General features: G+C 41.0%; 1 protein-coding gene across 1 annotated transcript in view; it reads left to right on the forward strand.

The window, feature by feature from the left end:
- LOC130871332 (vomeronasal type-2 receptor 116-like) overlaps positions 1-23,783 on the forward strand; it is a 66,372-nt gene that overhangs the window by 38,885 nt on the left and 3,704 nt on the right. The window contains exons 6-7 of the mRNA XM_057764682.1: positions 3,124-3,351; positions 5,624-5,747. Of these exons, the coding sequence (XP_057620665.1) occupies positions 3,124-3,351; positions 5,624-5,747 (352 nt within the window). The remainder of the gene's footprint in view (positions 1-3,123; positions 3,352-5,623; positions 5,748-23,783) is intronic.

Raw genomic sequence — 23,783 nt, forward strand, 5'->3', positions numbered from 1 at the left:
TAATTCTGATAGGTTTACCTTTATATGTTACTTGACCTTTTCCCTTGCAGCTCTTAATTTTTCTTTATACCGTATTTTTGTGTTTTGATTATTATATGGTGAAGGGACTATTTTTTTAATCCAGTCTATTTGGCATTCAGTAAGCTTCTTGTACATTCATAAGGATGCCATTCTTTAAGTTGGGTAAGTTTTTTTCTATGGTTTTGTTGAATATATTTTCTGTACCTTTGAGATGGATTTCTTCTCTTTTTTCTACCCCTATTATTCTTAGGCTAGGTCTTTTCATGGTGTCCCAGATTTCCTGGATGTTTTGTGTTACAAATTTGTTGGATTTAACAATTTCTTTGACCAATGAGTCTATTTTCTTTATATATCTTCAGCACCTGAAATTCTTTCTTCTATCTCTTGTATTCTGTTGGTTATACTTGTCTCTGTAGCTCCTGTTTGTTTACCCAGATTTTTGATATCCAGAATTCCCTCAGTTTGTGTGTTCTTTATTATCTCTATTTTTGTCTTCAAGTCTTGAACTGTTTGCTTTACTTGTCTGATTGGTTTTTTGGGGGGGTTTCTTTGAGGGATTTATTAATTTATTTCAATTTTTGTTTGTCTTTTCTTGCATTTCTTCATTCCTCTTTAAAGGTCTCCATCATTTTTAAAAAGTTATATTTAAAGTCATTTTCTTCTGATTATTCTGGGTTTGGATGATTAAGTCTTCCTGTTGTGTCACTACTGTGTTTTGATGTTACCATGTTGCTTTTTAGGTTGTTGGAGGAATTCTTGCATTGACTCCTATCCATCTCTTCCTTCAGCTGATGTAAGGACTGTCTTTGCATCTTGATTGGATCCTTGCAGTTGCTGTCTGAGCATTTGGGAGTTTTTCTTAGTCTGCTTTCTATTTCAATGTCATCTCAGAAAACCTCTGAGGTTTCTATAAGTCTGTTCTTGTGGTCTTCTCTCCTGTTTTACTCTCTTGGTGCTCTCTCTTGGTTCCCTCAGTGTTGTAGCAAGCTCTTGGTCCCCTTAGTATTGAAGCAAACTCTGAACTCATAGGCAGGGTGTCTCTAGTAGCTTTGTGGGTCTAGTGGATGGGGTTGGGTTTTCAGGGAGCTTACCTATAGGAAACTACCTGCTGGCTGGCTTGAAAATCCTGGGGAGTTGGGGGAGGGGCCTGGAGTTTTGTCCCACTGTGGAGGTCCTAGGGAGTAGATTGTCCCACCATGTGGCTGTTCACTAACCTCTCAAGTCCCCTCAGTGTTGGAGTAAGCTGTGTTTCAGAGTTCCACTGTGGTTGCAGGAGGATAGGGGGGTTGGGGGCAGGGTAGGGTTAGTAGTTTGTAGGGGCCGCTGGCTGGGTTTCAGTTTTGGGGGAGCCTACCTACAAGAAATTCCATGCTGGCTGGCTAGAAAAGTCTGGGGAGTTGGTGGAGAGCCTAGGTATTTGTTCCACTGTTGAGGTCCTAGAGAGTGGGGTCACCAGCTGCATGGCTGTCGACTGACCTCTTATGATTGGAGCAAGCTGTGTTCCTAATCATATTCTGCTATATTCATATATTGATGAATTGTGCAGTTGTCATCAGAGGGGCTTTCTTCATCTAGCAACTGATGGGAGCATAGGCTTTGATCCACAGCCAAACCCCGAGGAATAGAGGGAGGAAGGATTGTATGAGCCAGAGAGGTGGAAAAAATAATGAGAACATGGCTTATAAAATAAACCAAGGGCTTATAGGGGCTCACAGAGTCTGAAGTGGCAACCGTGGAGCCTTCATGAATCTGAGGTAGATCCTTTGCATATTTGTTATGGTTATTAGCTTTGTGCTCTTGTGCAATTCCTAACAGTGGAAGTTATGGGTATCTCTGACTCATTTGCCTGCTCTTGGGACCCTTTTCCCCCTACTGGACTATCTCCTCCAGCCCTGAAATGAGGTTTTTTTCCTAGTCTTACTGTAATTTGTTAGGTCACATTCGGTGGATATCACAGGGAGGTCAGCTACTTGTTTGTTTGAAGGGAAATGGAGGAGGAGGATATCTGGCAGAAAAGGGAGGTAAGAGGAAGGAATTGGGAGAATTGAAGGCAGGGAAATCTGTGGTAGGGATGTAATGTATGAGAGAAGAATAAAATTTCAAAAATGACAAAAACACCTACCACAAAGAGAGAATTCAAATATGTTTTTATTTTCTCCAAGTATATATACCCTGCATTATAATTCAGTGGTGATTAAGATTTTTTTCATTTATTTTCACCCAAAGCCAAGGGTGATGATTTCTTAAAATCCTGCCTAATACCTTTACTTACTAAATATGATGGATGATGAATAATAAAAACTTCAATTTTAGGTGGTTTCTGTTTCTATTCTATTTTCATCTCAAGGAGTTTATTTTTTATTAGAAATACACACCAAATGATATTCATTTATATTTTATATCTCATAGTTTTTCTTCAGGGATTTACTAAGTTATGTGTTCTCAAGATGGTTATGTGTTTTTGTTTATTTGTTGTTTTTGTTTTGTTTCCCTTGATGTTTGTTATTATCCCTGGAGAGGTCATTATTTATTTGATGACAAAAAGAACAACTAAACTCAGAGAGTTAGGCCCCAACTTGTTCAGAGATACGACTGTTCATTGTATTTAATTAAACTTATACATCCAGCTTGAATTTGATTTTCTTTTCAAAAGTTTTATATTTAATAAACTGAAAGCAGAAATTTTTAAAAGGATATAAAAGCTAGACAATAGGAAGCTAGATTTAATAGACCAAGCCTTGATTTAATTGATACAGTTTCAGTGTGGTTATTTAGGGAGTCTGGGTGGCCAGGAAATGAATAAGTGGCCTCCTACTACAACTAAATTTTGTTAGACAAACTGACAATTGCCAGGTTTTCTTTCACTTACTTTTTATCTTAGTGCTTGTTATTGAGAGCTACTATCTATTAACAAGACTGTTATTTTCAAAAATATCATAATATGTTAGCTATCCATAGGTTGCCACTTGCCCTACATTCTTGATACCTATGTTAAATTTACTTTATGCATCAAGGATTTAAACAATACAAAACTTTCCCAAACACTTCAGTTCTTTGTCTTCACTCTGGTACCAACTTCATAAAATAATACATCTTTTTTAGCTGCACCCTTTTCTAAAAGACAAGCAGTTTACTAATCATGCTGGAGAACAAGTGAATTTGAATGAGAAAATGAAACTGAATACAGAGTATGACATTCTCAACTATTGGAACTTTCCAGAAGGTCTAGGACTTAAAGTAAAAGTTGGACAGTTTTCCCCATATGTTCCACTTGGTCAACAATTATCTTTATCTGAGGACATGATAGAATGGGCCACAGGAATTACAGAGGTGAGTTGGGTATAATTATAATACAATTAACTACACATAGTAAAACAAATCTTGATAAGGACCTCCTAACCAAAATCTATCTACAATGGACCCTCTTATAAAGAAAAGAGTAATTTCTTCTAATGGAGTCTCATTTCAGGGAAGAGTCCATTCCCAAGAATCTCAATGTTATTTTTGTAGAACTTTTATGTCATAGTTCTTTGTTTGAAAACTTTCTATCTTATTGGTCTTTTGCTTTATGCGTGTTTGTTTCATTGGGGTTTTTTGTTTTCAGTTTTGTTTCCTTGTTTTGTAAATATAGAGAAAGAAAGGGCATAGAGTTGAACAAAGGGTGAGTTAGGGAGATCTAAGAGGAATTGAAGGAAGAAAGATACATGATCAGAATATTTTCTGTGAATAAGTCTTTTAATGTTTTATAATATACTATATATATTTTAATTTTTTCTTTTGCCTTGCAGTTTTATGATTTTTTATGTACTGATATTTTTAAGTTTTCTATATAAATTTAAAAAATATTATTGGATATTAAAATATAAATATATGAAATATTATGTTATTTTTTGAGGACCCATATAAAATTAAGGATACTACTATTTCTGTGAAGAATGAAATAGGAATTTTAAATTGGTATTGCATTGAATCTGTAAATAGTTTTTGGTAGAATGGTCATTTCCACAATATTAATTCTATCAATCCTTGAGCATGGGATGTCCTAACATCTTTATGAGGAAATTCAATTACAATAACAAATACAGAAATTTGACAGAAATATTCATGTTAACTTGAAGTAGAAGACACTTTTGTATTTTCTCTTTTTCCTAACATGGTTCAGAGACAGCATCATTAGAGTACTGATTGGAGAAGATATACTTCACAGGTTTTAGAGCTAAGGGTGTCCATAATTCCTTCAATAGTAAATTGAGGAAGGAATTGGAGAAATGGAAATAGAAGTAAAGTAGGAATAAGAAGCACAATGCATGGTTTAGGGCCACGGATGATAGTGGAGGAAATATTTCATAGCAGTTCACCAAGGCAGCGGTAGGGGTGATCTCTGCTCAGACAATGGTTTCCAGGATGCCAGGCAGGAATCTCAGCTCCAAGCTTCTCTGCCTCATTTCAGCTCCCATCAGCTCACCCAGTTTTGCTCCACCCATCAATCCACTAATGGTTAGCAAACTGGGTTGACATGTTCCAGCTGCTGTTTTCTATTGTCCATGACCAACTGCCCCTCATTGACGGATGCTTTTGTCCTTGACCTGGTGCGAGCAAGATGGTGAAGCAGCGCTAGCCTGACTGTTTCTTTGGAAACAAAAGCGCCATGTAGGTTTATTTCTTTTTCCTTTAATTCTTTCTCTGCTAACAGTAGAGTCTATTTGGTTTTAACTGTGACTCTTGTAACTATTGTCTTTCACTGACTCTCACAGAGGCAGCTTTTAATCCATTATCATACCCAACAATCCCTTGAACCATGAATGTGCTTTTTAAACTCTATACTTCTAATTTAAGGAAGAGAATTTTTTATATACCATAAGTAATGAGATCATGTTCATTTACCAATATGTACCTAAATGCTCACACATTTCATATGAAAATATGCACGCCATCTGTTGGGGGTTGTCATTACTGACAGATGTTTAGTTTGAATTTGGTGGTTTCTGGGACTTGTTTAGCTATTACTTTTGACTGATAAGGCACTATGGTGTGCTTTGTGACAGTAGAAGACATTCACCTCTTGACAGCAACATTAGAGGTAGGATGAGTCCATTGTCCCAACACACCTTCCAATGGCAAGCCTCCAATCACTAACTTTCTCACCTTTTAAAAAACATTTTGTTTTTATTTTTTTACTACTTATATGAATGTGAAGGAAGGGATTATCTTATCTGCATGTCGAGTGCAGGTGCCTATGGATGCCAAAAGAGGCTGTTGGATTCCCTGTAGCTGGAGTTACAGGCAATTTTGACCCATGTAATGTGGGTCTGGGAACCAAATTCATGACCTCTGCAAGAGCATCCCATGCTGTTAATACTGAACCATTTCTCCACCCCAATACTTCTCCACTTACAGGCTTCACCATGTCTCAGCAGCATCACAGGCTGAAGGTCATCACTGTTAAGGCAGTGTGTATGTCAAAGCTACAGCAACATCCAGCCAGTTGATTGTTTATGGATACAAAAACTATGTTCACTAATGATCCAATTCTATGAATTATGTGCTCAGTATAGTAGTAGGTGAAAATATGAATTATAACTTGCTCACTGATTTTCCTAAGACTCCCCAGTCTGTCTGCAGTGAAAGTTGTAGTCCTGGATTCAGAAAATCCCTCCCAGAAGGAAAGGTGGCTTGTTGTTTTGACTGCACTCTGTGTCCAGAGAATGAGATTTCCAATGAGACTGGTAAGTGTGTTTTATGGAAAAATTCTCTACTTCTAATTAATAGCATTTTTATGAAGTGTCTCACATTTGTATTTCAAACTCTTTACACACTGAGCCATTCCCCTAGCCTAAGATATTAAGCAAAGTGTAGTGATATACACCTTTTACACTCAGGAGACAGAGGCAGGCCGATATCTGTGAGGTTACAACCAATTACTCAGGAGGTTGAGACAGGAGGTTTATTGCAAGTTCAAGGCCATCCTAGGTATCAAAAGGGACCTCATTTCAAACAGAAATCAGAGAAAGTTTTAAAAGGTTTACAGTAACTCAAAAAAAAAAAGGAATGGATAATGGGGCATGATATAGAATGTTAGCAGGAATCCAGTGAGAACCAGTTAACTTTCATTAATATATACTGTATTGTTAAGACAACTGATTTCTTCAATATTTAATTACTAATTAATACCTTAAAGTGTTCAAATGCATGAATATAAATGATGCAATGCTGAGGTCAATCACCTCTATAATGGAAACTTTTTAGAGACAGGGTCTCTCTTGTAGATGGAACAGCGGGCCGCTTCCCGCCACCCAGCTCCCAGCCACCGGCTAGCTTTACCCGAAATAATTACATGGAAACTGTATTCTTTTAAACACTGCTTGGCCCATTAATTCTAGCCTCTTATTGGCTAACTCACATATCTTGATTAACCCATTTCTATTAATTTGTGTAGCACCACGAGGTGGTAGCTTACCGGGAAGGATCTTAACCTGCGTCCATCTTGGAGAGGAGAGCTATAGTGTCTGCCTCATTGCCTTCTTCCAAGCATTCTGTTCTGTCTACTCTGCCTACCTAATTTTCTGTCCTATCAAAGGGCCAATTTCTTTATTAACCAATGAAAGTAACACATAGACAGCTGACCCTCCTCCATCACTCTCTATGTAATCCTGGCTGTCCTGTAAATCACTATGTAGATCAAGCTGCTCCTAAATTTCTAAAGATCCACTGCCTCTGTTTTCCAAGTACCAGAACTAAAGAAAGACATATGCCACTTTGCCTGGCCTATAATGGTAAACTTTTTAAATTTGCTTTTTAAATAAAAAGTGTAATCATCTTTCTGGGAATTAAACTAAGATTGTGGGCTTGGTGGCAGGCACCTTTTTTCAGCAAACCACCTTGAAGGCTCTCTAATGTATTTTTTAAAAGTCTTTGATTAGTGGAGTTGGGCATTTAGCTCAATTGGTAGAGTGCTTGCCTAGGTTTCAACTCCAGCACTGTATATGCTGTATTTGGTGATACACACCTAATTCCAGCACTTGAGAGAAGGAGAAAAGAGGATCAGAAGACCAAGGTCATCCTCAGCAACATAGTAAACACAAGAGACTATCTCAAAATAAAGTATTTTGTTAGTGTATATTTGGTGTAGAATATAATGGGTTTTATGAATATTTGTTCACATATAACATACAGTTTGACTATATTTACACCCACATCCTACCTTGTCCCCCTCCTTCCTTCTAGAAGTTCTTCTTCTGGCTAAGTAGTTCACCTCTGTGTGTGTGTGTGTGTGTGTGTATGTGTGTGTGTGTGTGTGTGCATGTAAAATCTAGACTGCAATAATGAATCATGCAATAATTGTCTTTGGAAACCTGATTTATTTATTTCATTACATAAGATACAACCATACATAATTCTAGTTCTGGGGGATGTGATGCCCTCTGAAGACACGAACTATACACATGGTACAAGCAAAACACCCATATATATAAAATAGATAAACCTAAAGAAAAATTAAATAATAATAAAACATAAAATGTATTTTTCTATAATTGTGTTATAAAGGACACACAAATCTAGTTCACTGTCCTATTGATCTGAGGAGACACTGTGATCACAACAACTCTTATAAAGAAAGCATATTAGTTGGGGCCTGTTTACATTTTCAGATGTTTACTCCATTATAACCATGGCAGGAAACATGGTAGCACACCAGCAGACATGGTGTAGGCAGAGTAGCTGAGGACTCTACATCTGAATCTGCAGAAAGCAGGAAGAGAACCACTGGGATTGGCTTTGGCTTTTGAAAGCTCAAAACCCATCCCTAGTGACATACTTCCTCCAACAAAGCCATACCTACTCCAACAAGGGCACTCCTCCTAATCTTTCTCAAGTAGTACTCCTCTCTGATGACTAAGCATTCAAGACTATGAGGTCATTCTTTTCCAAACCACCACATTCCACTCCCTGCCTTCCCATAGGGTTGGAGCCATATTATAATGTAAAATGCATTTAGTCTAATTTTAAAAGTCCCTGTAATGTCAACATCTAGTGCGTTGGGGTCCCTGGGTAAGGGTCTCGTGCAAATCAGGACACAGGGGATGCAAAGTGTGAACAACTGCATAATAAGCTTTATTTTGTATGGCCTTTTATGCAGACTAAAAAGCATTACCTCAACTCTGAAACTCCCCCTTTACTCACGTACATGATCATAAGAAACTCTTACCTCTCCTTACAAGAAACAATACCTCAATTAATAACAATAATAAAAAGTACATAGAAAAGAAGTACATAGAAACAAGGCAAAAAGTATACAGAAGCAAAGCACTCCTTTGTAACTGGTAGAGTGTGAAGAACTGAGCTCAAAGGCTACTTCCTTATCCAGGGTACAGATTCTAACAGAACGTTTGAGAAATGGGCAGAAAAAGTTTGCTTTCATCTATCTATGCTTGGTTTGCCAAGCAATCGTTTCCCAACTTTGTCTCATCTGTCCCAGGAGGAGCCTGTACTCTAAGCCAGTTCTGTGTCTCCACACCATAATCTATAACATTCTTAATACTGTTTACAAGTCCAAAGTTTACTCTCTTCTGAGACTCATGCAATCTCTTTAACTGTAACCCATGTAAAATTAAAATAAAAAAACAGGTCACATACTTCCAACATACAATCGCACAGAATGTACATCACCATTTCAAAAGAGAAGAAAGGAAGCATACTGAGGAAATACTAGACCAAAGAAAGACCAAAAGTCAACAGAGTCAACTCTAAATTCTTCATCTCCATATCTGATGTCAAAACACTTTTCAGTACTCTAACTCCTTCTATCTTTGTTAACTGCAACACACCTGTCTCTCTCTCTTTGGCTGATTCCACACCCAGTCCACAACTTTCCTCAGCAGGTATCTCATAACTCTGGCATCTCCAACATCTTTGGGTCTCCAATAAATCTAGACTTCACCTTCACAAGTTCATACAATGGCCTTTCTGGGCTTCCATGCACACCCTGTCACACACCTAATTTCACCAGCTTTCCTTAGCTGTGGAGGGAGATCCCACACAAGGATATATCTCTTTCATATATCCTTGAAGCTAAAAGTCAGAACCATGTATTCAAAGCTGACAAGTTCTACTATTTGCTAGGCCTGAACATGACCACTACTTCTATTACATTTGCACTAGTTTTCTGTTGTTATGGTTTCCTTTACTGCTTAAGCTTTTCTTTCATTTCTTTTCAAAAGTTGGAAGACTTTCTGGGTGGTGTCTTCCTGGGGTCACTACTCCCATTATTAATTTTAGCATGGGGCTTTTCTTTAAATGTTTATCTCTGTCTTAGAATCTCTGTTGCTATGAAGAGACATCATGACCATGGCAACTTTTATAAAAGAAAATACTTAACTGGGGCTGGCTCATTGTTCAGAGGCTTAGTCCACTGTCATCATGATGGGAAGCAAGGTAGCACACAGGCATACATAGTGCTACAGAAGTAGCTGAGTTCTACATCTGGATCTGCAGGAGCAAGAAAAGAACTGAGTGAGACATACTGAGACCTCAGAGCCCGCCCCCTAGTTACACACTTCTTCCAATCAAGCCATACCCATTCCAACAAGGCCAAACCTCCTAATAGGGCCACGATCTATGGACCTGTGGAGGGGACATTTTTATTCAAATCACCTCAATCCCCTTGAGTAGTAAATTTAGCTTGTTTACACTTCATGGTGCACTTTTTTCCTCAAAGTGTACATATTGTACTTTTTCTCGTTCATCTTGCTCTTTTTTATTATAGATCTACATAAGGGTGACCACTAATAACCATGTAACACAATCACTTTTAGGTGGTCTTGAAATCTCCTCTTCCAGTGTCATTAATCTAAAATTCTTCAATTTAACATCAGGCAGATTTTTGGTCAAGAGCAGAAAATAGCCACATACTTCTACAAAATACAAGAAAAATTTCTAAGCTATTTATTAATATTCTTCTCCTCTGAAACCTCTTGAGAGAGGCTATCAAATCTACACTGCTCACATCACCACAGTTTTCCATGCTCCTATTAGGATGGCCCATTAAGCCCCACTTAAATCATCCAACCACTCTTCTAATCCAAAGTTCCAAAGTCTTCCATACTCCTCCAACAAACATCATGGTCAGTCCTATCACAGAAAAAAACACACTCCTGGTATCATTATCTGTCTTAGTCATTGTTCTAATGCTGTGAATCAACACCATAACCACAGCAGCTCTTATAAAAGGAACCATTTAATTAAGACTAGCTTATAGGCTAGAAACAGGGCAGCATGAAGTTGGACATTGTGCTGGAAGCATAGCTGAGAACTCAACATCTGGATCTGCAGGCAGTAGGAAGAGAACCACTTGGCCTGGCTTGGATTTTGAAACTTTAAAACCGGCCAGGCAGAGACAGACTGGCGAGCCGACACACGCCCGGCGAGCCTACGCACGCGCCTGGCGGAGACAGACTGGCGCGCAGACGCGGCAGAGACTGGCGGATGTGGGATAGTCCAAGCATGAAACAGTGAAGCCCACACTGAGAGCAAATCGCCCCACTACAATTAAATCAAGTAGGTTTCTTGGGGCCTAACCTGCAGATTGGGAGGCCTTTTATTGGCGAGATCCACTGGCCTGTCCCTGAAGACACTCCTGGGTGGGGAGAGTGTTCTTGGCCCACAGCAGGCCACAGGAAATGGAGCAGGGGCATTCCCAGACCTCCTTGACCCCTCGGTTAGTCTGTGAGGGCTGGTCCCCTCTGCTGGTGCTGCTCCTCCTCTGCTGCGACCTCTCTCTCCCTGGCCCATCCCAGCTTGCGCCCAGGGGGCCTCCTTCACTCTCACTCCCTTAGGCGGGGCCGCAGGATCACCCAGTTTAGCCTGTTTGGGCTCTGGGTCAGGAGCTCTGGACAGAGGGCAGCGGGAGTTTCTATGTTTTGGTGGCTGGCCCACAGAGTGGTAGGCCTTTTGTTGGCGAGATCCCTGGCGAATGGGGAGCCTGGCCCTGTTCCTGGAGACCCTTCTGAGTGGTGAGAAGGATCTTGGCCCACGGTGGGAGACAGGAAACGGAGCGAGGGCATCTTGTAAGCAAGGCCCCTGGCCCAGCAGGGAAACCTGATCCTGCTTTAAAAGACCCATTAGATAGCATCGATAGGAGGAGATGGGCAGGTGCCAAGACAAGAATTTACCTAACAATCTGAAAAACAACATGAAAACACCAGAACCCATTGATCTTACATCAGAAGGACTTGAACACCCTAACACAGAAGAAGTGGAAAAAATTGACTTTATGAAAGCAATAGAGTCCCTTAAACAACATGTAAAACACACCCTTATAGAAATGGATGAGAAGTATAACAAAAAGTTTGAAGAAATGAGTAAATATGTGAATGATACCCTGGGAAACCAAGAAAAAACGATCAAACAAGTAATGGAAACAGTTCAAGAATTGAAAACTGAAATGGAAGCAAGGAAGAAAACACAAACTGAAGACCAGCTGGATATGGAAAATCTAGGTCAACGAACAGAGACTACAGAATCAAGCATAATCAATAGAATACAAGAGATAGAAGAAAGAATCTCAGATTCTGAGGACACCATAGAGAAAATAAATGCACTGATCAAAGAAAACAGCAAAGTCAACAAATTCTCATCACAAAACATTCAGGAATTATGGGACACAATAAAAAGACCAAACCTAAGAATAATAGGGATACAAGAAGAAGAGTCACAACTCAAAGGCACAGAAAATATTTTTAACAAAATTATGGAAGAAAACTTTCCCAACCTAAAGAAGGAAATTCCTTTGAATATTCAAGAAGCATACAGAACACCAAACAGACTGGACCAAAGAAAAACATCCCCTCACCATATAATAATAAAAATACAAAATATACAGATTAAAGAAAGAATATTAAGAGCTGCAAAGGAAAAAGGGCAAGTAACTTATAAAGGTAAACCGATCAGACTGACACCTGACTTCTCTATGGAAACCATGAAAGCAAGAAGGTCTTGGATAGAGGTACTGCAGAAACTAAGAGACCACGGATGCAAACCCAAACTACTATACCCAGCCAAGCTATCGTTCACTATCAATCGAGAAAACAAGACATTCCAGGATAAGAACAAATTTAAACAATACATAGCCACAAATCCAGCCCTGCAGAAAGTAATAGAAGGAAAATCACAACCCAAGGAATCCAACATTGCTAACACTGCCTACAATGACTCAGGTATCTAGCGACCCTTCACTAACACAACTCAAAGAAGGGAGACACACAAACTCTAGTGCCAAAAACAATAAGAATAACTGGAGCAAACAACCACTGGTCATTAATATCACTTAATATTAATGGTCTCAATTCACCTATAAAAAGGCACAGGCTAAGAGATTGGATACGAAAACAGGATCCAACATTCTGCTGTTTGCAAGAAACTCATCTACTTAGAGTAAAGGGTTGGGAAAAGGTTTTTCAAGCAAATGGTCCTAAAAAAAAAAAAAAGCAGGTGTGGCCATACTAATTTCTAACAAAACGGACTTCAAACTAAAATCAATCAGAAGAGATCGAGATGGACACTTTATACTCATAACAGGAACAATTCATCAGGATGAAGTCTCAATCCTGAATATCTAAGCTCCTAATATAAAAGCACCCACGTATGTAAAAGAAATATTACTAGAACTTAAGGCAGACATTAAACCACACATACTAGTAGTAGGAGACTTCAACACACCTCTCTCACCAAGGGACAGGTCAATCAGACAGAAACCTAATAGAGAATTAAGAGAATTGTTGGAGGTAATGAAGCAAATGGACTTAACAGACATCTATAGAACACTCCACACAAATAGGAAAGAATATACCTTCTTCTCTGCAGCTCATGGAACCTTCTCGAAAATTAACCACATACTCGGAAACAAAGGAAACCTCCACAGATACAAAAAAGTATCAGTGTCCACCTGTGTCTTATCAGATCACCACGGATTAAAGTTAGAAGGCAACAACAATGCTACCCCCAGAAAGCCTACAAACTCATGGAAACTGAACAGTCAACTACTGAACCACACCTGGGTCAAGGAAGAAATTAAGAAAGAAATTAAAGTCTTCCTTGAATTTAATGAAAATAAAGAGACAACATACTCAAACCTATGGGACACGATGAAAGCAGTGCTAAGAGGAAAGTTCATAGCACTAAGAGCCCACTTAAAGAATACGGAGAAAGCATACGTTAGGGACTTAACAGCACACCTGAAAGCTCTAGAAAAAAAAGAAGCAGACGTGCCCAGTAGGAGTAGAAGACTGGAAATAATCAAACTGAGGGCAGAAATCAACAAAATAGAAACACAGAAAACAGTCCAAAGAATCAATGAAACAAAAAGTTGGTTCCTGGAGAAAATCAACAAGATCGACAAACCCCTATCCAAACTAATTAAACGACAGAGAAAGAACACCCAAATAAATAAGATCAGAAATGAAAAGGGGGATATAACCACAGACACAGAGGAAATTCAGAGAATCATTAGATCTTACTACAAAAGCCTGTTTGCCACAAAACTGGAAAATGCAAAAGAAATGGACATTTTTTTTAGATAAGTACCATATACCAAAGCTAAACCAAGAACAGGTGAACGATCTAAATAGACCTGTTAGTCGCGAAGAATTAGAAATTGTTATAAAAAATCTCCCTTCCGACTAGAGGGCAGGCCTCAAGGTCCCCACCAGGGGAAGCAGGCCCCTGCTGCTGGGGTTGCAGTCTCTGCTTGTGATCTCCTGGACCTGCTCTCCCTGCCCCCTATTTCCCTTGGTCCCGGGCTCATTGGGGCCACCAGGAATCCCTGCATAGGTGCTGAGAAGTCCCATCTGGATGGGTGAGTGTGTGCTATCCTGGGGCGCACTGTCCCGGTAGAGAGCACAAACGCCCCCCCCCCCAGCTCCTGCTGCAAGGCTTTCTTTCCTACACACCCGCCCCCCACCCCCACCCCCAAGCCTGCCTTGTCTGCAAGGTCCTTAGCTGTGGAACAGTTTCCTGCCCTTTCACTAAGGCTACCAACCCAGAGCAGTGAGGGCCTGACTAGAGGGCAGGCCTCAAGGTCCCCGCCAGGGAAAGCGGGCCCCTGCTGCTGGGGCTGCAGTCTCTGCTGTGATCTCCTGGACCTGCTCTGCCTGCGCCCTACTTCCCTTTGTCCCTGGCTCATTGGGGCATCCAGGAGTTCCTGTGTAGGTGCCGAGAAGTTTCATCGGGACGGGTGAGTGTGTGCTATCCTGGGGCGGACGGTCCCGGTAGAGAGCACAAACGCCCCTCCCCCAGCTCCTGCTGCAGGGCTTTCTCTCCTACACACCCGCCCCCACCCCCACCCCCAAGCCTGCCTTGTCTGCAAGGTCCTTAGCTGTGGAACAGTTTCCTGCCCTTTCACTAAGGCTACCAGCCCAGACCAGTGAGTGCCTGACTAGAGGGCAGGCCTCAAGGTCCCCACCAGGGGAAGCAGGCCCCTGCTGCTGGGGTTGCAGTCTCTGCTTGTGATCTCCTGGACCTGCTCTCCCTGCCCCCTATTTCCCTTGGTCCCGGGCTCATTGGGGCCACCAGGAATCCCTGCATAGGTGCTGAGAAGTCCCATCTGGATGGGTGAGTGTGTGCTATCCTGGGGCGCACTGTCCCGGTAGAGAGCACAAACGCCCCCCCCCCCCCAGCTCCTGCTGCAAGGCTTTCTTTCCTACACACCCGCCCCCCACCCCCACCCCCAAGCCTGCCTTGTCTGCAAGGTCCTTAGCTGTGGAACAGTTTCCTGCCCTTTCACTAAGGCTACCAACCCAGAGCAGTGAGGGCCTGACTAGAGGGCAGGCCTCAAGGTCCCCGCCAGGGAAAGCGGGCCCCTGCTGCTGGGGCTGCAGTCTCTGCTGTGATCTCCTGGACCTGCTCTGCCTGCGCCCTACTTCCCTTTGTCCCTGGCTCATTGGGGCATCCAGGAGTTCCTGTGTAGGTGCCGAGAAGTTTCATCGGGACGGGTGAGTGTGTGCTATCCTGGGGCGGACGGTCCCGGTAGAGAGCACAAACGCCCCTCCCCCAGCTCCTGCTGCAGGGCTTTCTCTCCTACACACCCGCCCCCACCCCCACCCCCAAGCCTGCCTTGTCTGCAAGGTCCTTAGCTGTGGAACAGTTTCCTGCCCTTTCACTAAGGCTACCAGCCCAGACCAGTGAGTGCCTGACTAGAGGGCAGGCCTCAAGGTCCCCACCAGGGGAAGCAGGCCCCTGCTGCTGGGGTTGCAGTCTCTGCTTGTGATCTCCTGGACCTGCTCTCCCTGCCCCCTATTTCCCTTGGTCCCGGGCTCATTGGGGCCACCAGGAATCCCTGCATAGGTGCTGAGAAGTCCCATCTGGATGGGTGAGTGTGTGCTATCCTGGGGCGCACTGTCCCGGTAGAGAGCACAAACGCCCCCCCCCCCAGCTCCTGCTGCAAGGCTTTCTTTCCTACACACCCGCCCCCCACCCCCACCCCCAAGCCTGCCTTGTCTGCAAGGTCCTTAGCTGTGGAACAGTTTCCTGCCCTTTCACTAAGGCTACCAGCCCAGAGCAGTGAGTGCCTGACTAGAGGGCAGGCCTCAAGGTCCCCGCCAGGGAAAGCGGGCCCCTGCTGCTGGGGCTGCAGTCTCTGCTGTGATCTCCTGGACCTGCTCTGCCTGCGCCCTACTTCCCTTTGTCCCTGGCTCATTGGGGCATCCAGGAGTTCCTGTGTAGGTGCCGAGAAGTTTCATCGGGACGGGTGAGTGTGTACTATCCTGGGGCGGACGGTCCCGGTAGAGAGCACAAACGCCCCTACACTAAGGCTACCCAACCAGAGCAGTGAGTGCCTGCCTAGCGGGCAGGCCTCAGCAACCCCCGAAAGGGAGTGCAGGCACCTCCAGCTTGTACTGCAGTGTCGCCTGTGTTCTACTCGACCCCGCCCGACCCCTTGCATTCGGCCTTCTTTACGCGGGTCATTGGAATACCACGCATCCATGTTTTGGTGTTGAGGAGTTCATCTGGAAGGGAACGGTTCCTGCCCCTACACTGAGGAGATACACCTAGAGAGTTAGTCACAGCAAAGACTGGTCCAAGACATCAGGCCTCTCCTGGCTCCATTTGAAGGAAAAGATGGGCAGGCGCCAATGCAAGAATTCCCCCAACAACTTGAAAGGCAACGTGACATCACCAGGATCCAGGAATACCGAAATGAGAAGTGTACACCCTAATCCAGAAGAATTAGAAGAATTCGACTCAAAAGTGAATTTTATGAAAATAATAGAGGACCTTAAACAGGAGGTGAAAAACTGCCACAACCAATTAGAGATTACAAACAAAAAGGTAGAGGAAATGAATAAATCTCTCAAAGATACCCAAGAAAACCAAGAGAAACAAGAAAAAGTAATCAAACAGGTAAGGGAAACGGTTCAAGACTTGAAGAATGAAGTGGAAGTAATAAAGAAAACACAAACCGAGGGAAGGATGGAGATGGAAAATTTGAATAAACGAACAGGAACTACAGAGACAAGTACCACCAACAGATTACAAGAGATAGAAGAAAGAATCTCAGACACTGAAGATACCATAGAGAAAATAAACACTCTCATCAAAGAAAACAGCATAACCAACAAATTCTCATCACAAAACATTCAGGAAATCTGGGACACAATAAAAAGACCAAACCTAAGAATAATAGGGATAGAAGAAGGAGAAGAAGTACAGCTCAATGGTCCAGAAAATATATTTAATAAAATTATAGAAGAAAACTTTCCCAACCTTAAGAAAGATATTCCTTTGAAGGTCCAAGAAGCATACAGAACACCAAATCGACTGGATCAAAAAAAAACATCTCCTCGTCATATAATAATCAAAACACAAAACATACAGAATAAAGAAAGAATATTAAGAGCTGCAAAGGAAAAAGGTCAAGTTACCTATAAAGGTAAACCTATCAGACTTACACCTGATTTCTCTATGGAAACCATGAAAGCCAGAAGGTCCTGGATAGATATACTGCAGAAACTACGAGACCATGGATGCAAGCCCAGACTACTATACCCAGCCAAGCTTTCATTCACTATAAATGGAGAAAACAAAATTTTCCAGGATAAAAACAAATTTAAACAATACGTAGCCACAAATCCAGCCCTTCAGAAAGTAATTGAAGGAAAATCACAAACCAAGGAGTCCAACAATGCCCACAATAACTCAGTCATCTAATGACCCTTCACCAGCACAACTTGAAGAAGGGAAACACACAAACTCTACTACCAAAAGAAGGAAAGAAAGAAAGAAAGGAAAAATGACCGGAGTTAACAACCACTGGTCATTAATATCACTTAATATCAATGGACTCAACTCACCTATAAAGAGGCACAGGCTAAGAGATTGGATACGAAAACAGGATCCAACATTCTGTTGCTTACAAGAAACACACCTCAACCACAAAGACAGACATCTACTCAAAGTAAAGGGCTGGGAAAAGGTTTATCAAGCAAATGGACCTAAGAAACAAGCAGGTGTGGCCATACTAATTTCTAAGAAAGTTGACTTCAAACTAAAATCAATCAAAAGAGATGGAGATGGACATTTTTTACTCATAACAGGAACAATTCACCAGGATGAAGTCTCAATCCTGAATATCTATGCCCCTAATATAAAAGCACCCACTTATGTAAAAGAAACGTTACTAAAACTCAAGGCAGTCATCAAACCACACACACTAATAGTAGGAGATTTCAACACTCCTCTCTCACCAATGGACAGGTCAATCAGACAGAAACCTAACAGAGAAATAAGAGGATTAAAGGAGGTAATGAATCAAATGGACTTAACAGACATCTATAGAACATTCCACTCAAATAAGAAAGAATATACCTTCTTCTCTGCAGCTCATGGAACCTTCTCGAAAATAGACCACATACTCGGTAACAAAGCAAACTTACACAGTTACAAAAAAATATCGGTAACCACCTGTGTCTTATCAGATCACCATGGATTAAAGTTAGAATTCAACAACAATGCTATCCCCAGAAAGCCTATGAACTCATGGAAATTGGACAGTCAACTACTGAACCACACCTGGATCAAGGAAGAAATAAAGAAAGAAATTAAAGTCTTTCTTGAATTCAATGAAAACGAAGACTCAACATACTCAAACCTATGGGACACTATGAAAGCAGTGCTAAGAGGAAAGTTCATAGCATTAAGTGCCCACATAAAGAAAACGGAGAAAGCACACATTGGAGACCTAATAGCCCACCTTAAAGCTTTAGAAAGAAAAGAAGCAGACTCACCTAGGAGAAGTAGAAGACTGGAAATAATCAAATTGAGGGCTGAAATCAACAAAATAGAAACACAGAAAACAATCCAAAGAATCAATGAAACAAAAAGCTGGTTCTTGGAGAAAATCAATAAGATTGATAAACCCCTATCCAAACTAATCAAACGGCGGAGAGAGAATACGCAAATTAACAAAATCAGAAACGAAAAGGGAGACATAACCACAGACACAGACGAAATTCAGAGAATCATTAGATCTTACTACAAAAACCTTTATGCCACAAAATTGGAAAATGTAAAAGAAATGGACACTTTTTTAGATAAGTACCATATACCAAAGTTAAACCAGGACCAGGTGAACAATCTAAATAGACCTGTTAGTCGCGAAGAATTAGAAGTTGTTATAAAAAACCTTCCCACCAAAAAAAGCCCAGGTCCAGACGGCTTTAATGCAGAATTCTACCAGAACTTCCAAGAAGACCTAATACCTATACTCCTTAATGTATTTCACAATATTGAAACAGAGAAGTCATTGCCAAATTCCTTTTATGAAGCTGAAGTTACTCTGATACCAAAACCACACAAAGACACAACCAAGAAAGAGAACTACAGGCCAATCTCACTCATGAACATCGACGCAAAAATACTCAATAAAATACTGGCAAACCGAATCCAAGAACACATTAGAAAAATTATCCATTATGATCAAGTAGGCTTCATCCCAGAGATGCAGGGCTGGTTCAACATACGAAAATCTATCAATGTAATCCATCATATAAATAATCTGAAAGAAAAAAACCATATGATCATTTCATTAGATGCGGAAAAAGCATTTGACAAAATTCAACATCCCTTTATGATAAAGGTCTTAGAGAGATTAGGAATACAAGGGTCGTTCCTAAATATAATAAAAGCAATTTATAGCAAGCCGTCAGCTAACATCAAATTAAATGGAGAGAAACTCAAAGCTATTCCACTAAAATCAGGAACACGACAAGGTTGTCCACTCTCTCCATACCTCTTTAATATAGTGCTTGAAATTCTAGCAATAGCAATAAGACAACATAAGGGGATCAAAGGGATTCAAATCGGAAAGGAAGAAGTTAAACTTTCATTATTTGCAGACGATATGATAGTGTACATAAGCGACCCCAAAAACTCCAGCAAAGAACTCCTTCAGCTGATAAACACCTTTAGTAGCGTTGCAGGATACAAGATCAATTCCAAAAAATCAGTTGCCCTCCTATACACAAAGGATAAGGAAGCAGAGATGGAAATCAGAGAAGCATCACCCTTCACGATAGCCACAAATAGCATAAAATATCTTGGGGTAACCCTAACCAAGGAAGTAAAGGATCTATTTGACAAGAACTTTAAGTTAATGAAGAAAGAAATTGAGGAGGATACCAGAAAATGGAAGGATCTCCCTTGCTCTTGGATAGGGAGGATCAACATAGTAAAAATGGCAATTCTACCAAGGGCAATTTATAGATTCAATGCAATCCCCATTAAAATCCCATCAAAATTCTTCACAGATCTTGAGAGGACAATAATCAACTTTATATGGAGAAACAAAAAACCCAGGATAGCCAAAACAATCTTATATAATAAAGGATCGTCTGGAGGCATTACCATCCCTGACCTCAAACTCTATTACAGAGCCTCAGTATTGAAAACAGCTTGGTATTGGTATAAAAACAGAGAAGTTGATCAATGGAACCGAGTAGAAGACCCTGATTTCAACCCACAAACTTATGAACACCTAATTTTTGATAAAGGAGCTAAAAGTATTCAATGGAAAAAAGAGAGCATCTTCAACAAATGGTGCTGGCAGAACTGGTTGTCAACGTGTAGAAGAATGAAAATAGATCCATATCTATCACCATGCACAAAACTCAAGTCCAAATGGATTAAAGACCTCAATATTAGTCTGAACACACTGAACCTGATAGAAGAAAAAGTTGGAAGTACTCTACAACATATGGGTACAGGAGATCACTTCCTACGTTTATCCCCAGCAGCACAGACATTAAGGGCAACATTGAATAAATGGGACCTCCTGAAACTGAGTAGCTTCTGTAAAGCAAAGGACACTGTCACTAAGACAAAAAGGCAACCCACTGACTGGGAGAAGATCTTCACCAACCCTGCAACAGACAAAGGTCTGATCACCAAAATATATAAAGAACTCAAGAAACTAAACTTTAAAATGCTAATGAACCCAATAAAAAAATGGGGCACTGATCTGAACAGAGAATTCTCAACAGAAGAAATTCAAATGGCCAAAAGACACCTAAGGTCATGCTCAACCTCCTTAGCGATAAGGGAAATGCAAATTAAAACAACTTTGAGATACCATCTTACACCTGTCAGAATGGCTAAAATCAAGAACACCAATGATAGCCTTTGCTGGAGAGGTTGTGGAGAAAGAGGCACACTCATTCATTGCTGGTGGGAATGCAAACTTGTGCAACCACTTTGGAAATCAGTGTGGCGATTTCTCAGGAAATTTGGGATCAACCTACCCCAAGATCCAGTAATACCACTATTGGGAATATACCCAAGAGATGCCACATCAAATGACAAAAGTATCTGTTCAACTATGTTCATAGCAGCATTGTTTGTAATAGCCAAAACCTGGAAACAACCTAGATGCCCTTCAGTGGAGGAATGGATAAAGAAAGTGTGGAATATATACATATTAGAGTACTACTCAGCAGTAAAAAACAATGACTTCTCGAATTTTGCGTGCAAATGGATGGAAATAGAAAACACTATCCTGAGTGAGGTATCCCAGACCCAAAAAGAGGAACATGGGATGTACTCACTCATAATCGGTTTCTAGCCATAAATAAAAGACATTAAGCATATAATGTGTGATCCTATAGAAGTTAAATAAGAAAGTGAACCCAAAGAAAATCATATAGTCATCCGCATGGAGAGGGGGAAGTAGACAAGATTGCAGGGCAAAAACTGGGAACTTGCGGGTGAGGTGGCATGGGGCAAAGGGGAAATGGGATGAGAAATATGAGAAGGGGAGGATGGGAGGAGCTCGGGGGATTGGGATGGTTGGGATATAGGAAGGATGGATACGGGAGCAGCGAAGTATATATCCTATCTAAGGGAGCCATCTTAGGGCTGGCAAGAGACTTGACTCTAGAGGGGTTCGCAGGTGTCCAGGAATATGTCCCCAGCTGGTACCTTGGGCAACTAAGGAGAGGGAACCTGAAATGACCCTATCCTATACTGATGAATTTCTTGCATATCACCTTAGAACCTTCATCTGGCGATGGATCGAGGTAGAGACAGATTCTCAATTTGGAGCAACGGTCTGAGCTCTTAAGGTCCAAATGAGGAGCAGAAGGAGGGAGAACAAGAGCAAAAAATCAGGACCACGAGGGATGCACCCACCCACTGTGACAGTGGAACTGATTTATTAGGAGCCCACCAAGGCCAGCTGGTCTGGGACTGAATAAGCATGGGTTGATTCCGGACTCTCTGAGCATGGCGGTCAATGAAGACTGATGAGAAGCCAAGGACAATGGCACTAGGTTTCAATCCTAATACATGAACTGGCTTTGTGGGAGCTTAGCCTGTTTAGAAGCTCACCTTCCTGGACGTAGATAGAAGACCTTCGTCTTCCCGCAGGGCAGAGAATTTGGACTGCTCTTCAGTATCGAGAGGGAGGGGGAATGGTGTGGGGGGAGGAGAAGAGGAGTGGGGATAGGGGGAGGGGAGTGGGGGGAGGGGGCAATATTTGGGAGGAGGGGAGGGAAATGGGAAACGGGGAGCAGGTGGAAATTTTAATTAAAAAAGAATAAAAAAATAAATAAAAGAAAAAAAAAAAAAAAAAAAAAAAAAAAAAAAAAATCTCCCTTCCAAAAAAAGCCCAGGACCAGATGGTTTCAATGCAGAATTCTACCAGAACTTCCAAGAAGAGCTAATACCTATACTCCTTAACGTATTTCACAATATAAAAACAGAAGAATCATTGCCTAATTCCTTTTATGAAGCTACAGTTACCCTGATACCAAAACCACACAAAGACCCAACCAAGAAAGAGAATTACAGGCCTATCTCACTCATGAACATCGACGCAAAAATTCTCAATAAAATACTGGCAAACCGAATCCAAGAACACATTAGAAAAATTATCCATTATGATCAAGTAGGCTTCATCCCAGAGATGCAGGGCTGGTTCAACATACGCAAATCTATCAATATAATCCACCATATAAATAAACCTAAAGAAAAAAAACCATATGATCATTTCATTAGATGCAGAAAAAGCATTCGACAAAATTCAACACCCCTTTATGATAAAGGTCTTGGAGAGATTAGGGATACAAGGGTCATACCTAAATATAATAAAAGCTATTTACAGCAAGCCAACAGCTAACATTAAATTAAATCGAGAAAAACTCAAAGCCATCCCACTAAGATCAGAAACACGACAAGGCTGTCCACTCTCTCCATATCTCTTCAATATAGTGCTGGAAATTCTAGCAATAGCAATAACACAACATAAGGGGATCAAGAGGATTTGTATTGGAAAGGAAGAAGTTAAGCTTTCGTTATTTGCTGATGACATGATAATATACATAAGGGACCCCAAAAATTCTACCAAAGAACTCCTACAGCTGATAAATACCTTTAGTAATGTGGCAGGATACAAGATCAACTCCAAAAAATCAGTTGCCTTCCTATACACTAAGGATAAGGAAGCAGAGAGGGAAATCAGAGAAGCATCACCTTTCACGATAGCCACAAATAACATAAAATATCTTGGGGTAACTCTGACCAAGGAAGTGAAAGATCTATTTGACAAGAACTTTAAGTCTTTGAAGAGAGAAATTGAAGAGGACACCAGAAAATGGAAGGATCTCCCTTGCTCTTGGATTGGGAGGATCAACATAGTAAAAATGGCAATTCTACCAAAAGCAATTTAAAGATTCAATGCAATCCCCATCAAAATCCCATCAAAATTCTTCACAGATCTGGAGAAGACAATAATCAACTTTATATGGAAAAACAAAAAAAACAGGATAGCCAAAACAATCTTATACAATAAAGGACTGTCTGGAGGCATTACCATCCCTGACTTCAAACTCTATTACAGAGCTACAGTATTGAAAACAGCTTGGTATTGGCATAAAAACAGAGAAGTCTACCAATGGAATCAAATAGAAAACCCGGACTTTAACCCACAAACCTATGAACACTTGATTTTCGACAAAGGAGATAAAAGTATACAATGGAAAAAAGGGAGCATCTTCAACAAACTGTGCTGGCAAAACTGGATGTCAATCTGTAGAAGAATGAAAATAGATCCATATCTATCACCATGCACAAAACTCAAGTCCATATGGATTAAAGACCTCAATATCACTCCAAACACACTAAACCTGATAGAAGAGAAAGTGGGAAGTACTCTACAACACATGGGCACAGGAGACTGCTTCCTACGTATAACCCCAGCAGTACAGACATTAAGGGCATCA

The sequence above is a fragment of the Chionomys nivalis genome, chromosome 3 (assembly GCF_950005125.1).
Source record: "Chionomys nivalis chromosome 3, mChiNiv1.1, whole genome shotgun sequence".
In the NCBI taxonomy this organism is placed as follows: Eukaryota; Metazoa; Chordata; class Mammalia; order Rodentia; family Cricetidae; genus Chionomys; species Chionomys nivalis.